The sequence below is a fragment of the Macadamia integrifolia genome, unplaced genomic scaffold (assembly GCF_013358625.1).
Source record: "Macadamia integrifolia cultivar HAES 741 unplaced genomic scaffold, SCU_Mint_v3 scaffold1325, whole genome shotgun sequence".
Lineage (NCBI taxonomy): Eukaryota > Viridiplantae > Streptophyta > Magnoliopsida > Proteales > Proteaceae > Macadamia > Macadamia integrifolia.
The window spans coordinates 56269-74211 of NW_024868160.1; the positions used below are offsets into that span (position 1 = coordinate 56269).

General features: G+C 37.6%; 1 protein-coding gene across 1 annotated transcript; it reads right to left on the reverse strand.

The window, feature by feature from the left end:
• Window positions 1-9710: 9710 nt before the first annotated feature.
• Window positions 9711-13541, reverse strand: LOC122063434 (uncharacterized protein At2g29880-like). The gene is made up of 3 exons (XM_042627141.1): window positions 13346-13541; window positions 10498-10834; window positions 9711-10408 (listed from the first exon to the last, which is right to left on the reverse strand). The coding sequence occupies exons 2-3, from the start codon at window positions 10828-10830 to the stop codon at window positions 10043-10045; spliced, it is 699 nt and encodes a 232-aa protein (XP_042483075.1). The 5' UTR covers window positions 10831-10834; window positions 13346-13541; the 3' UTR covers window positions 9711-10042.
• Between the last annotated feature and the right edge of the window lie 4402 nt (window positions 13542-17943).

The window sequence follows — 17943 nt, forward strand, 5'->3', positions numbered from 1 at the left end:
AATCACATATATAATTCATGATGCATGAGTACAGAAATTAAACATATAGTCCATGATGCTCATGATGCAATTCATTTATTTTATTATCCACTTAGCAATACAAACTAAGTGTCACGCCCCGTTCACATAGAATCGGACCCTTTCGGGTAACCAAAAAACCACCAGAATCATCTAATACAGTAACCACAACACAACAAGCCACAAGTGATCAATGGAATGTAATAATATAATACAACGGAAGTCTTGTCGTCTTTACTAACCTGTAATTTCCACATACTATTGATATCCAAATTGTTATACATAAAATATTTACATGTGGGCCCATAGACATGATAATTACACAAGAAATAGAAATTTAAATATCGAGAGCACAAAAGGAGAATATATCAAAAGAATAAAAAAGTACGGTAAACCGAATCTATCACTGTTGCCCAGCAACATAACTCTCACACGGGCAACCTTCACCATGTTCAAATTCTTTGGGGACCCACCAATCCCCCACTAGGTTTTCGTCAGTGAGACCCGACATGGGCTCCTCTATTGAATAGCTCTCAGAATCATCTAAAAAGGTGTGTACACGAGGGGTGAGCTCACTAGCTCAGTAAATGGAAGGAAAAATACACACAACAAAATGCAATTCAAATGAATACTAATGCATGCAATTCATTTTAATACTAGTCCACCTAAACAATCATTTTAGGTCATAGGTAATGTGTTACTCACAACTACAGTGCGCTTATGCCTCAGGTCTGAGACACATTCTCTATCCTACGATATACCTATAGGGTTGTTGGAGAAGGCCCATCGTGAGCACTCTCGAAAAAGTAAATCGTGGTCGAACCACAGCAGAAAAGTAAATCATGGCCGAACCACAGCAGAAATTAAAAGAGTATGATTGACCCTTTGAATATATCACCAAGGTTTTCAACTGTCTTATTGATCAGTTAGACGTACTTCTAACCACCATGGCGGTCCACGACTGACGATTCCCCCCAGTGATAACCCAACATGTAAACCCCTGTTGGGAAGGGTCATAGCATGAGGGAATATGAAATCCTAACCACATGCTCCTACATGAGATAGTACAACTGCATAGTTCTTCCGTGTCCCATTCCACTGTGAACCAATGTATTTATTTCCAAGCCGACTACGGCATCCAATCTAGAAATTCCACACATGTTCTGCAAGCCGACATCGAAAACATCACATGATAAATCCATTTTCAAGTTGCAACATATAACAATGCATATAAAATTTAAAATATAACATATTCAGTTTTAAATGTATCATTTATTTATCAACCATATGCATGAGAACAACAATCGGAATGTCAATATAGTTCATGAGTGCAAAGGATGCCAAAAACATTCCAAAAATTAAGAATCAAAGTCTACTCCCCACTTACCTATTTTCTTAGGAGAATCGGCACTCGCGGTATGGGTAAGATCCAGAGTGAGAGGATGAGTTTCTTGAATCCTAGCACAGATAAAGGATTTAGAAACTCATATAAATCGGGACCATAAATGATGTAGGATATGGTCACTATAAGAATAATAGCGTAAGGAAGGTTATCGGAGAATTTTGATTCAATCGGAGCTCATTTGAGCTACTGGTAGGTCATACAGGTGGGTCAGGGAACCCACCAGTGAAATCTGCAAGACCGATGGGTCTGACCTGCTGGTAGAACCAGAAGTGCAAGAATAACTGGTAGGTCTTCACCGGTGGGTGTCGCCGGTCACACCCGTCTGTAGAACCTGAGGGCTCAGGTGTGACTGGTAGGTCTTCACCGGCAGGTCAGGCACCCACCGGTCTTACCCGTCGGTTCTCTCAGACTCTGTTGTTTTTCTTCCTTCTTCCATTCCAACACTTGGAACTCCAATGGGATGATTCCCACTTCATTTCCCACACATTTTAAGCTTCACCAACTTGATTATACCATGGATCTAAGACAACAACAAGATTTGGGAGAAGAAATCATACCTTTACTTGTAAAAACCCCAAATCTTGAAACCCTTTTCCCCAAACTCAAATGCCACTTCAAAAAGCTCCAATCTTTGTTCCTCTTCTCAAATACTTCAACAAAAATCACACACAATGGATTTGTTACCCTCTAGACCAAACATATACAAAGAGGGTTTCATCAAACCACAAGATTCTTGGTGTTACCTACCTCAAAATGAAGATCTCAAGTCATCGATCGTTATTCTGGCGACGGACAAGCATGATGCGGCTCTGGAATCAAAGGGGTGAGCCTCCTTCCACTTCCTTCTCTCCTTCTTCCTCTTTCTCCCTCTTCTTTACTCCTCTCACCCACTTTTGCTAAAAATCATAAATGAGGGAGAGAGAGAGAGTTATAAAGGCTATTTATACCTTGGCTCATAAATATATTGTACAACCTGTTTGGTTTTTATGGATCAAAACACATTAATCGTGTTTTTGGGTGATGTAGCCAACATCTTTGGGTATACAAGACCTCATTACGATGAGGAGGTCAAAATACATGTGCTCATCCAAGCCAGGCATGCTGTCCACAAAATGGGTCACACTGATGGGTTTTGCACCTACTAGTGACACCCACCAGTTGGCCAAACAATCCAACCTTGCTGTATTTTGGAGAAAAACGAATTCTTAACACGTACTTCATTGTCGCCACGTGTTGTGGATCAAGTTCCAATCATTTAAATACGATAACTTACCTTTTCTATTTATACATGGCCTTATGATATGTATAAGGGCACGACTTAGGCGTGCAGATCATCTTGGGTACTGGATCTATCTCATCCGGCCACTGAGTATTTGACCTCACCCTTGCCATCATGTACTACAAAGCACTGGCATCAACTCGTTTTGGTTTAGACCCTACAAGACCAAATTGAACCAACCGATCAATAAATCGGGGTTTAAAGAGCAGGGCTCCACATCTACCCCCCTCTTTAAAAATTTCATCATTAAAATTGAAGTTACCTGATAGTACGAAAAGATGTGGATATTTATCCTGGATATCAGCTTCTTTCTCCTAGGATGCTTTCTCAAGTGAACGATTGGCCCATCGTACCTTTACAAAAGTAATGGATCAGTTGTGAAGAGTCTTAATCTTTTGGTCTAGGATTTCAACAGGTTACTCCTCATAAGTCATATCAGCCTCTAAGTACTCCGGTTCCATTGTTAGCATGTATGATGGTTCGTGTACATACCGTTTCAACATTGAAACATGAAACACATTGTGCACATTACTGAAAGACGGTGGAAGGGCCAGCATATATGCTACTGGGCCAATCCGTTTTAAGATCTCGAACGGACCAACATATCTTGGACTCACCTTGCCCTTCTTGAGAAACTTGTGTAAGCCTTTGGTGGGAGAGATTTTCAGAAATACTTTTTCCCCTTCTTGGAATTTAATGTCTTTTCTGCGATTGTCTGCATAGCTCTTTTGATGGGATTGGGCAGCTTTGATCTTCTTACGAATCACATCAACTTTATCGTAGGTCATCTATATCATTTCTGGCCCAAGTATTCATCGCTCTCCTACATCATCCCAATATAAAGGACTTCTGCACCTTCTACCATACAATGCCTCATATGGAGCCATTCCGATCGTTGATTGATAGTTGTTGTTATAAGAAAACTCCATAAGAGGTATGTTTTCTTTCCAACTGCCACTCATTTCCATTGCACAGGATCTAAGCATATCTTCTAGTATTTGTATGGTTGGTTCAGATTGCCCATCAGTTTGTGGATGAAAGGCAGTGCTTAGGTTCATCTGTGTTCCCATATCATACTGGAGGCTCTTCTAGAACTTAGATATGAACCTTGGGTCTCTATCTGATACTATACTGATCGATACTCCATGTAAGCGAACAATATTCTCCATGTAAAGTTGTGCTAGCTTAACCATGGAGTAGGTAGTCTTGATTGAAATGAAATAGGCAGTTTTAGTAAGTTTGTCAACTATCACCCAAATTACATCCATTCCCTCTGGTGAACGGGGTAGCCCAGTGACAAAGTCCATAGTAATCATATCCCATTTCCATTCCGGTACTGGGAGTGGTTGAAGAGTACCATATGGCCGATGTCGCTCTGCCTTGACCTTCTGACACGTAAGGCACTGTGCAACATATAGGGCTACTATAATCTTCATCCCTGGCCACCAATAACTTTACTTAAGATCTTTGTACATCTTAGTGCTTCCAGGGTGAAGCGTGTACTCAGAACTATGTGCTTCCTTAATTATCTTGTCTTGGATTCCCATGTCATTAGGTACACACAATCTACCTCGAAATAATAGTGCTCCGTCCTCGGCTATTGTGAAGTCAGGATCATCCATCCTATGCTCTTGGAGTTTAACTCTGATTTTCGATAAGTCAGGATCCATGGGTTGTTTCATGATTATTTCGTACCTGATGGATGGTTGCACTTGTAAGGCTGCCAGAGATAAGGTTAACTACTTAATATCCTCCGGCTACTGATCAAGCTCTAAGGTAGATCCCTCATTCAAAATGATCTCATCCATTAACATGGCTTCTTGCTTAAGTCGTGGGCTGGTGGCCAAATAAGCAAGTGATACAGTTTAAGCCTTTCGGCTCAGTGCATCAGCCACTATATTAGCCTTACCTGGATGGTACTATATATCACAGTCATAATCTTTCATGAGTTCTACCCATCTTCTCTATCTCATGTTCAGATCCCTCTGGGTGATGAAGTACTTGAGACTTTTGTGATCATTGAATATCGTGCACTGGCATAAGATCTTCAAGGCAAAGATAACTGCCACCAACTCTAGATCATGAGTGGGATAATTATTCTCATATTCTTTCAACTGTCTAGATGCATTGGCCACTACCTTGCCGTGTTGCAAAAGAATGCAACCTAACCCAATTCTGGAGGCATCTGTGTAGACTGTCATCCCACCAGTACCTTTGGTATTGTCAGTACTGGGGCTGACACCAATCATTTCTTCAATTCTTGAAAACTATCCTCACACTCCTTTGACCATTCAAATTTCACTCCCTTCCTGGTCAACTTGGTCATTGGGGTGGTAATTAGGGAAAAGTTCTCAATAAATCGCCAGTAGTAACCCACTAATCCTAAGACACTTCTGATTTCGATGGCATTCTTGGGAGTTTCCCATTCTATGACTGCTCTTACCTTCCCCGGGTCAACTTTGATCCCATTCTCAGACACAATGTTCCCTAGGAATCCAACTTACTTCAACCAAAACTCATATTTTCTGAATTTTGCATATAACTATTGTTCTTTCAATCTTTGAAGTACCATTCGCAAGTGTTGTGCATTCTCTTCTTCCGTTTTCAAGTATATCAAGATGTCATCGATAAAAGCGATGACCCATCTATTAAGAACATCATAAAATACTCAATTCTTCAGATCCTTAAAGGCTACAGGTGCATTGGTCAACCCAAAAGATAGGACTAGGAATTCATAATGACCATATCAGGTCCTAAAAGCCGTCTTGGGTATATCACTGTTCTTTATCTTAAGCTGGTAATAACCGGATCTGAGGTCGATCTTGGAAAACACTTCAGCACCTTGCAACTGGTAAAAAATATCATCTATGCATGGCAATGGATACCGGTTCTTAATGGTTAATTTGTTCAATTCCCGATAATCGATGCACATATGCAAACTCTCATCTTTCTTCTTGAGAAAAGAAACTAGGGCACCCCAAGGAGATACACTTGGGCATATAAACCATTTCTCTAATAGGTCCTGCAATTGAGTTTGTAGCTCCTTTAATTCGGGTGGTGCCATTCTGTATGGAGCTTTAGACACTGGTGCCACTCTGGGAATCAAATCAATGGCAAACTTTAACTCCCTGTAGGGCATTAGCTAGGTTAGGTCATCTGGGAAGAAGTCAGGAAATTCCCTGACTATATTCAATTCTTCTAATGGTGTGACCTTTGCTTCTACATCCTGTACTGAAGCTAGGTAGCCCAGACATCCATCTTCCAATAACTTTACCGCCTGTAATGCAGAGATAAGAATCTTTCTAGGTCGTCTTATCTTATTCGTTTGATACACATGCTCTTTGCCATCATCACTCACCACTTTAATTTGCTTTTCAGTACACATGACATTTTCCTGATGAGTAGATAACCAGTCCATGCCCAATATGACATCAAAAAATTTCATGTTAAATTTGATAAGTTGGGCATCCAGCTTTTTCCCATCTATTTCAATGGAACATAGCCTGTACACTTCATTTAATTATGTTACGTTACCCGTAGGTGTGCTAATAATCAATTTGCTTTCCAAAGCCCTGGGTGTCACATCAATCTTACTAGTAAATCTTTTAGATATAAGAGAATGTGATGTACTAGAATTAAATAATATATAAGCTGATATTCCCGAGATAGATAGGGTACCTACTACAACATCGGGGCTTACCTCAAATTCTTCAGCTGATAATGCATACATTCTCCCTTGAGGTGGACCACCTTGAATCAAGGCGGGTCTAGGAATAGAAGACTGATTTTGCACTACAGACGGCTTGTATGGTAAATCCTTTGCAAAATGCCTAAGTGAGTAAAAAACATAACACCTGTATTGAGAGGCTAGCACCGGTACCGGTGCCCTATGTATCTGGCCCTATGTAGTAGGAGGACAAGGCAGTCGTGGAGCCATAGGCACCGTGCTAGTGTTTGGGCGAAAAGAGGTAGTATCCAGTCTACTGCCTGGTCAGGGCATGTACCCCAATGATCTATAGGGCTTCTGATATGATGGGCCATAGTTATATGGCCCGCAGTAGCTCTTGTTCCAATTGCTTGAATCTACATAGGGATTGAATCTCTTCCAGAGTCCAGGTGTAGTGGAGGACTCTCCCCTCTGCTTGTCTTCTATAGTCTTGGTCTTCTAGACAATTTGAGCGAAATTAGTCAAATCTACGGCCCGCAAGAGAGTGCCAATGGATACCTTTAGCCCTTTCAGAAATTTCTTTACCTTTTCTTCGATTATTTTCATGTGTGGAGGGGCAAAGTAAAACAGTTCCTCAAACTGCTGTTGGTACTCAAGGACCAACTTGTTTCCCTGAGTCAAAGAAGAGAATTCAGTCGCCTTCCGATCTCTGAAGCTTGAGGGATAATAATTTGATAGGAACATTTCCTTGAACTATTCCCATGTTGGTTCCAGATGGGTTGCTAGCAAGATAGGCTTAGTAGCCTTCCACCCTAAATCAACTTCATTTCTTAACTGTAACCCAACACAGATGAGTTTCTGAGGTTCTATGCATTCTACTACCTTAAATATCTTCTTCATAATAATGGTACGGGGGAGGCACCATATATGGGGGAGTGCCATGAGGAGGAAACCATGGAGTAATGCCAAGTGGAATAACCTTCTGCTGTTTCTGTTTCAAGAAGAGAAACAGAAATTGTTTTTGGAAACAAAACAGATGTTATAAGAAATTTTAATGAAAATAATTCCACTTTTGTTACTTTCTTCAGAAACTCATGACCCTTCATTTTAATCATATCTATAACTACCAATTTCCTTATCTCGAACTTACATCATAATTTTACGAAACAAGAAATGTCAACAAATAATAGTAGATTAAAATGCAAATATTCCCATGTTTATGCCATATGTCTTACAAGTTCCCAATAGTTGGTCATTACCCTCTAACTACCACCTTTATTTATGTCTATGTTATTAATGGCCTCTAGGATATCGGTATATATCCTTCACTTTTCCTCAGACACATCCATTTCGTTTTTCAATACTCTAGACTTCTCCTCTTCACCTTTGATTGCTCTTTCCAAGTAACCTTTCACAAAATCAGAGGAAGGTGCTGATGGAGAAGACTGAGCTCCAACCATTGAATTGCTTGTTCCACAATCGGAAGACTGTGCACTTGTCAAATTGCTGTCTCCATAAATCCATCGAAAAAATTTGCAACCTGATCAAGGGGCTGCATTACTCATCAATTTAGTTTTGAAATTATTAGATAATATAGGTCGAATAGTAAAATAAAATAAATAATTATCCCCATTGGATTTAGGACAACACCAGAAACGAAGATTAAAGTTCGTTGTTGTCTTCGCAACGCATACCTTGCACTATCCCTCGCCACAATCACATATGCCTTGGGCATTTGAAGAAATCATTTAGGAAAAGTTCAGGATCGATTTAACGAAATTGTAGACATTCTCCTTGAAATTGCCAATTGGTTGGCTATATTAAGACGCACTATAGACATTTGTCTCGCAGATAGTCTCTGGGAGCATCAGATGCGGAAGCATGGTACGCAGGAGTATCAGGATTCATTGGGTCATCAATTTGTTGTTCACTTCCAAGCTCATTGAACAACTGATCTTGAATAGCTTGTTCCTTAATGTAATTGTGGATCCCACAACAAGCGACCACGATTATTGACTAATCTTCAATATCGTACGCCTTCATACTTTTTAATATGTGGAATCTATTTTTCAATACACCGAATGTTCTCTCAATAACATGACTGGCGTATCCCGAGTCAACAATATAATATTTTCCTTCAAATATTATGAAAACATTTATAGGATTAGATCTATATTCCCTGTCTACTATATGCGGAAAGACAACACAAAAGTTCATAATACATTTTTACCTGATGGGGGATGAGGAAACCCTAAGTTTTCATTGGTTCTTGCTGCATCTAATACCCTTGCATCATGTGCACTACCCTCCCAACCCGCATACACAATGTGAATCGCATGTCGAATGAACATGTACACATAACATTCTGTGTGATCATACCCTTTCGATTACGATAACGTGTCTCTTCTGACCTACGTACGATGGCACTTATATGGGTGCCATCAATAGCACCAATGCAATCCTATTTTCCATCGAACATAAGTCAGTCCATATAATTGTGTAAATTGCATTGATATTTCATTGGAAACATCGAAATAAATAATCACCATCAGAAGTCTCAGTTACCTTGAAATATGGATAGTACTTTGGATTGTTGGTTATCTCTGGAGGTATCACAACAAAATTTGGTGGCCTGATCGTCTCTAGTGATAAATTTAGCATTGCTTGCAACACCGTGTGGAAGACAGCACTAATCGTCTGTCTTGAACGATTGAATTGATGTTGCATTTGTCTATTACTCAAACCTTGACCTACTATCATGAGGAACATCGCTAGCTGCTCATCTACTCGAATGAAACGGCTGTCCGCTAGCCAACCTCTATGTACCATTCGGTCTCGCAGGTTGAGAAATACATGTCTCTTAAGTCTAAACTCTTGGTAACACACGTCAGCATGACTGCAAGAACCTCAGCTACCCTAACAGGTCCTGTGTAACTACTATCATTCAGAGGTTCTCTCATCCTATACATACTGAGAATGTTTTGGAATTGGTGTACTATAACCATGTCATCATCGTCTGACGATGACCCTGTGATGTCAGTTGGAAATTGATTTGACATCCCTGTATGAATAGACACATTCAATATATAAAGGAATAGAGTCCATAAATGTACTATCTAATAGCATTCTAATCTACTAACAAACAACAATCCATCCTGAAATTGTCATGATTGACAACTACTTACTTTCCTGTTAATATAGTGAAATTAATATGATCTTATATCCCAAAGCTATAAAGAAACACACAATAAGATAAAAAGCATAATATTTCACAATCATAAACAGTCATCTCCACTACTGTAAATCTGAAGTACATGCAATCAAAATAAAACAAAACAACATGAGTCAAACATCAACATCATCCATAGTATGATAAAAGACATAAGTGTGTCAGTCAATATGAGGCATATAAAATCCAAACAAAAGATTTCTGTTCATTCATGCTCCCTTCAAACCATTCATTCAGAAACTGTTACTTTCACTCCTTCAGACCATATAGCATCCATAACCTCCTGTCAAGTCTCACTTCAATAAAAGACATGCGCCATCCAGGGTCACTGTGTATCTTACGCTGCGTTAACACATACAAATCCGTCGGGATATCCTCCAAACTGTCCAGTAGCTTCTGATAGCTCATCATGCTATATGGTCCATCAACAATAGGGTCAGGTGGTCAGGTAACTGCTGAGGTGGCAGAGGTTGATCCCTTTTCCATCCTCCATCGGACAAAGGTTCTAAAGTCCTCAGCGGAGTTCGTGAGTGTCCGTGTGTGGCTCTTCCTCCTACGATCCGTAGGAGTCCTATCAAGTCGCCGCTTCGGAGGAGCTGACCCCTTGGGTGTCCCAGTACAAGCATCACTGTCATCATTATCAGTGTCATGTAAATCATCATCAATTTCAAGGTTAGTTGACGTTGGAGTTACAATTGTTGCCTGTGATAGACCTCTATCCCCACGGGCACTAGAGTCGGAGAAGATCTCTAACAACTCTGGCCACATGGGGAGACCATTTCTTCTATACTTTGCCCAATCCTTGTTTCCCTGTTATTCAAAATATTTTCAATTAATCATCACATTTTTTTCAAAAATTGACAAAAATCCGTTCTATAAACCAAAGATCCTATTCATACCTGAATAGCAGATTCCCATACTGAATCATCAGCTATGGCAGTCCGAGCATTCGCATCCCATCCGAAACCAGTTGTTTCTAACAAAGCCCTGAAGCTGTTGTACTCCTTGCGTAACTTATTCATCTTGTTACGCAGTTGTACTTTCGCAAAGGGCCTTTTGAATTCGGCTTCAAGCCCTTTTGTAATGTTGTCCCAACCAACCTTTGTGAATGTTGAGTTTGTCTTCAATCCGTTTTGGACATTATCAACCATGAGATTGATGAATGATCTTAGCTCTGCTTCATTCCAGATTATAGTAGTACTTTTGGGGGTTGGGGATCTTGGGGATCTCATATCTCTGAACAATCATTAGAGGGAAGGTAACATATTCAAACACAGACAAGAACATGGAAAAAAAATTCAAAGAAATAGGAATAAAAATATTTAGCAAAAGAGGAAGAAAAAAAAGGTAGGTTACACTCAATGGATTGTGCTTGGATTCTATGATCCATTAACATTTACTGGTTGTTACTTCACACAATTTAAACTAAGAACATTAGATTTTGATTAATTTTTAAAGCGGGTTAGACCATAATTAAGATGATGTCTATAATGTTCAAAGAATGGGATAATTTGTTTTTGCAACTTGCAATTTGCTAGATTTTTAATGAAAGCAAGTGCATAAAAAGCAGGGGCAGCCTACCCATGATTGCTAGTACTTTTAAAAGTCCCAGTCAATGGGTACCCAAACACTCTTCTATGTAGGTTTCTATGGTATAAAGCAGAGTTCTATGAAGCTCAAGGACTCTTGGATTTCTCAGCCTAACTCCCTTCATGATGTCATTTGACACAATCATGGGTAAGTGTTGGGGAATAAAATGGTTGGTTCATCATAGAATAACATTAAGCCAAAAGCCACCAAATTCAGATCAACCCAGGTATCCAAGTAATCCCATAGGCACCGGAGGTAGCCGAAGCACTTAGGCAACAAGACGTACACCTATTTTTTTTTAAATAAATCTATTATATCTATTGTGGCAATGATATAATTATGCTTAATAATTTATCAAGAATCTACACTTTAAGGAAAAGACATGAATCAACACTTTAAGCAGCATCAATTGTATGTTTGTATAAGCTACATAAACACATAAATTTTCCAATTAGTACAAACAAAACACAAATATGATCAGAAATTGTACTAAATTCATAAGCAAGCTCATAGTTGGACTTAAAAACTAAAAGTAATCCTAGGGCAACCAGTTCTATATGTGGACACATTGACAGAACTAGAAGTGATCCAAATAATATTAGCTAACAAAACTTTTAGCTTGAGCATGTAATAAGAACATGAATTTCTCACAACCAATAACCATACTTAAAAGTTAACAGAGAAGAAGACAGGAAAAGGAGAAAAAAAAGAAGAGAAGAAGATTGAAAGACAGAGCTTTCAATCTTCTTGACAACCAAACTAAGCCATAATGTATGCACAAGTCATCCCAAAATATGCTTCCTACTGCAGTTCAGATTATTGTCATCTTTGAACTTACCATAATACAGTTTCTGTATGCGCATTTGGTTCTGGCTGTGAATTACTCTGTGTACCCGTATGTATGTGTGCTATATATCTACATAAATGGGTGGCATAATTTATTTATTTATTTTTGGATGTGAGAATCCTTGAAAGACCACTGTAGTGTTGCTGGCTGTCATTGTTGTAAGTTGTTTACTGCCGGTGATTACCTGTGGCTACTAACGGTTGGTAGTTTTTCAGATCCCATCTGGCTCTGAAAGTTATGTTTCTGGGAAAAACAAATACCCTGTCCCTTGAGTATTGAACTGAACAATCTAATATAGACTCTATGGACTATAGGTTTGGCTGTGAACCTAATCTTGTTTGAGAATCAGTATTATTTTCAGATGAAGTGGTTGATGGTTTAGATGGGGTAATGAAGAGTGTTTATGCCGTAAACTCGAAGATAAACCATTTATTAAATAGGTAAATGCATCTATCTTAAGGTCCTAACAAACTCAAAATCTGAAGCAGTTTCATGCCTTTGAAGCTAATAAGGGTTGCATTTGGCAGTTGTGAACTTCAGTATCTTTTTAGGAAGTTCAACTGTGAAAGCCATAGATGAACCTTATGTAATAAGAACATGAATTTCTCACAACCAATAACCATACTTAAAATTTAACAGAGAAGAAGATAGGAAAAGGAGAAAAAAAAGAAGAGAAGAATATTGAAAGACAGAGCTTCATGCCTATATACCAAAGGGAAAACCAGAGAAGAAGAAGAGGACGAGGGGGAAAGATGGGGAGGGTGTTACTCCTTTATAGATATAACATAAAATCTGCTGAGAAAGAAAAAAAAATTACTTCAAGAGTAGCACTTCTTATACGGCCCAATCAAATCTGTTGCTATTAAACTGATTTCTAATATCAACATATCAAAGTCAGATCTTCTTCAAACCATGGTCGAAGATCTCTCTTGGGAGGCCTTGAATGCCCAAAGTGTTGCTCTAATCAAATGTGTAGAATCAACTCATATAGATTGTGAAATCAGGCTGGAAATTAGAACAAAAACAGGGTAGCTGCAGGTTAAGAATTCAGGGATTCTCAGATGAAATTCAATACCAATATAAATCGAGAATTAGAAGAAAAAAAAGCCCTAAATTGAACAAAAGCGGTGGCTCAGGAAGGCAAGAAGATCACCTAATTCAGATGCTTCAGATGTTAAATAACAAGAGGAACCTGGCCTTCAAAGAAAGTACTGACTGATAACCATTCAGACCACTCAATAATCTCGAACATGTTCATCAAAATACAGAGCAGAAATAATAATAAGAAAAATATGAAAAAAATCACTTACCGAGCTCTCCTATGAGTGAACGGTTGTGGAAGGAGTAGCCGAACCTTCAAACAGAGTCCTCGGAATGGTATACTCTTCAGATTTGAGGGGAAAACCTCGCTTTTATCTTTGGAGGTGAGACATCTCTGAAACCATACGAATCTCTGCACGAATGAAGCGAATCTGCTGTATGGGTTCACGAGATGAGAAGTAGATCGACCAGTCTAGGGTTCACGAGATGAAGATGGGGAAGGAATCATACGGTTTCAGAGACAGAGGAGGTTCAATTTCTGCCGTAGTTTGCGTTCTTCGTAGGCAAATCTTGACTTCTTCTCCTTGCACTATGAAGAGGGTGACGATCGTTGAAGGGAGGCATACTGTTGAAGAGGGTGACGATGGTGGTTGGTGCTCCACCAACGAGATGAAGCTCCCCGTCGTCGGTTACGCAGGAGGGGCAGAGCTCCCCGTTGTCGGGTATGCAAGAGAAGCAGCTCCTCTTCAACGGTTGAAGAGGAAGGGGGGTGTCGATCTTCGAATGAAGCTCCCCTTTTTTCATAGATTTTTAAGTAAAAGTGTCGGTCGATCGTGGAATTGTGCCCCTTTTTTGTTTCGAGAAACAAGTGAAACAAGTAAAACTTGTTTCACCATTCATGTTTCTTGAAGCATAAATTGTTATAAATTTCAATTTATGTTTCAAGAAACAAGTGGAACACAACACTTTAATAAAATGGTATTTATGCCGTTTCTGTGTTTCTGAGAACAAGAAAACACAGAAACACGTTTCTGGTTACGTTATCAAACGGGCCCTAAGTTTCTCACAAATTTTGGTTTCCTTAATTTTTTTCATATATTACTAAACTTATAATTCCCTACAATGATAAATGTTCATATTTGCTACAAAGAGAGAAGAGGTAAGATTCTATTGGATATCTTATCTCATCCAAATATATTACAATATCTAAGAAAAAGGCTGGGCATACTGCTAGGGTGCCTAACATGTGTTATTCTCTCTCCTTGTCCTTTTGTGTTTAATCTTGTGATTGGTGCATGTCGTCAGCTTTCGCATGCCCAATCCTCTTCCAAATATCTCTTAATCTAATTAAAAAATATATTATAGGTAAGAAAGGAAAATTAATAGCTCGCTCAAACTTGAGATCTAGTGAGCATGGGCATTACACACCATAACTGCACCAATTGCGCTAAGCAATTGTTGTTACTAATTAAAGATATCATTAAAATATACAATAGATAAATTAATATCATTAACTCCCAAAATAGTAAATATTTATTATTTAATACAATTATTTATAAATTAATCTCATTACTAAACAATGTCATACAATGGACAATTAAGCATGTAAATTTATTACTGTCAAATCCAATACATGAATATGCTTGTATAGAGATTTTGTATGTGATTAGACTACAAAATTTTAAAAAATATTTAATAAAACAACACTAACATGATTAATAAATAATATTAGTTTTTAAAAATAATTTATAAAAACATTACAAAACTGTTACTAAATCTGGATTTTTATTTAATCATACATAAAATTATCTTTTCTTGATATTCTCTAGTAAGATAATATATTCTATGTTGAATATCTCTTTTATTCACAATCAAACATCGTGAATTCAGTATACTGATATATAATCAGGAAAATATCAACCATTGGTGTGATAAAATTCGTAGTGTGTACCTGTAATGATAAGGACCTCTTATGTCAATGGATTAATTGAATTCTATTAGCGAAAATCTAGTTCCTCATCAATTGGAACTAACACCTGTAAACTCTTGTGTAATTAATCCAGTTCAATAAACACACTATATGTACACTTATACTTATGTATTGTAATAATCATTCCTAATAATACAAAGTGTTACAACCTTATGAATAAGATGTCCAATCACATCCCTAGTTAAGAACGATTCAGGTGAATAGCTAAGGACAACCATATCCTATCAATAATCACTGACAATGAATAAATTTTAATATTAAATGAAAAAAGAAATTCATATTTAATGGACACACTTTCAATAATAAGTACTATTCACACTCTCAGGTTAAGAAATTTCTTTATTATTCTCATCATCTCACTTCTTAGTAAAGTTTAAGATAACCCTTTACTACTGCAATCTCATTGAATCACCACTGGAAGGCTTTTACTTTGTGTATCTTTCTTCTACTAAATTTACATCTTTTAAGCTTTTACCAACTCTAACATTAGAAGAGGGAATGGATTAAGAGAGTTTTTCATCATAACAGTCTCACCTCCGACAACATCTACAAAATCTTTTAATTTGCAGAGTGTAAATAAGATTGGTTCAAAACTATGGTCCCCATACTCAACTGGAGTAGAGTAGTATCCAGTGGCACAAAAATAATAGAGCAATTTACATCCCCCTCCCCTGTATTTTACTTTTATTCCAACCCCCTCCCTTGTGTTTTCAAATATTTCGTAGACCTCCTTTGTCAGTTAACACTGTTAGTAGACTGTTAGTTGTGGATGTTAAAATACGATTCTACCATTTGTCTTTAATAACTTATTATTTTTTTTCATTTTACCCTTATCCCTACACTCATAACCCCCAATTTAAAACCCTTACTTTTAACTCACATCCATCACCACGACAGAGAGGAGTTTGAACCAAGCAGGCATGATCGACAGCGACGGAAAGATCAACGGTGACAGAGAGATGGAGAGGGTGAACCGAATGATAACATCTTTGCAAACAAAACCAAACTTATTCAACAGACCCTTCGTAGTCTCCAATAGTCGTTTGTCACTGCGATGCTTATCGCAGAACTACCATCGATCGTAAGTTCCAGTTCATCGCTTGTCAAGCTACCGCAGACCTCCCCTGTTGATCGTAAGTTCTAGTTTGTCCGTCACTTGCCATGCTAGTTGATGCTCATCGTCGTCGATTGCTTGTCGTAGTTCACTGTTCGTCAGGCTATTACCTTAGTCTACTTACAAGTGAGAGACGAAAGTGAAGATGAGTTCTTCACTCATCTTCGAATGGGTATAATAGGCCATTAACATTCAACAGGAGTGATTTGGGTATTAAAAAAATATTTTAAAATTTTAACAAACAAAATATGACGGAGTCACATTTTTTGTCAAATTTGTCAAAAGACAAGGGAGGTCTGCAAAATATTTGAAAACACAGGGGAGGGATTGGAATAAAAGCAAAATACAAATGAGAGGACATAAATTACTCTATTTATTCAAATCTCTATGTTAATTTTGTCTACCATAGGAGCCTGGTCAGCTGACTTACTACTCGGTCAACAGTTTCTAACACATTGATCTTAAAAATAGTTGCCTTGACATAATCAGCACCATCTATTTCTTGTGAAAGTACACCACCAAAAGACTTAATTGAGGTTTTGTTTGATTGCAAAAGCAATGCAAATTTTGTATGCAAATTTTGTATTAATTTTATATGGGAAATAAATTACACATGTACAATAATCCTGCATATTTATTTTTTAACAAAAAATGCAAGTAAAATCAGAACCCTCGACTTCGCGGTCGTTGCTTCTCTTGATTGAAATATTAAAATCTTTGAAGTTGAGAACTGTAGATCTGGCATCTTTGGTACTGATTCTCTCTCTTTCAGAAGCTTAAAAGTAAATATTGGTTCTCTCTAAGAAACTCTGAATCTTTGATCTCTCTGAACATGTTGATTTTTTTCTCTCTCTCTCTCCCTTCTCTGAGAAGCTTGGTAGCTCCGAGCAAGAGTTGCTTTTTTACCTGAGAAGTTTGAAAGTTTTGATTTGATCAAAAGTTGAGAAACTCTGCTTTGATTGGATATTAGATCTTTTGTATTTTGATGTTTTGAATTTAAATAGCATGAATTGAATTCAACAAGTGAAAAAATCCTAAATTTTTTGTTTTATAGTTTTTTATCTGTATTTTTCATTCTTCACTTCCTACTTTCCTTCTTTGTTTTATAAAGCATAGTTGGAATCGAAACATGAGAATTAGTTTTCATTGCCCATCTATATATACTATTATGTTTTTTTCATATTCTGCATTGTATCATTTTGTTGGATGAGGAAGAGACTTAGATGTTTGAGGAAGCTTCTTTGGGTTAATTTTTCTTTATAAATAACTCCTCATCCATTCCCTTCCATGATGCCACTCACTACTTTATAATAGAACATTGCCTATTTACCTCTAGCTTCTTCAAAGTTCAAACTACTCTTTTCGAATCTATTCCATCCCAATTACTAACATGCTTCATAGATCATAACTAAAAAATTTTAATAGTTGTTGATGAGTTTTAATCATAGACTTATTGTTGAAGCTACCTTAATTTTATTTCACTACAATTTTTGTCTATGGGTCTTCTTATTGATTGTTTTTCTACTATTGTCCCAAACACTATATATGCTTCAATGGAGCTACTTCTATTAATGGAATTGAAAACTTTCAAAACTAGTTTATTCAGGTCAAAAGGCGCTAGAACAAACTATAATTTTTGAACATTTAGTACTACTATTCTAATGTGATTGTGTGCTTTAATACAAATATAGCTTATATGGATAATATTTTAACAAGTCCATTTTAAGTCAAGTATAAACTATTGTCTAGTTGAGTTATTATAA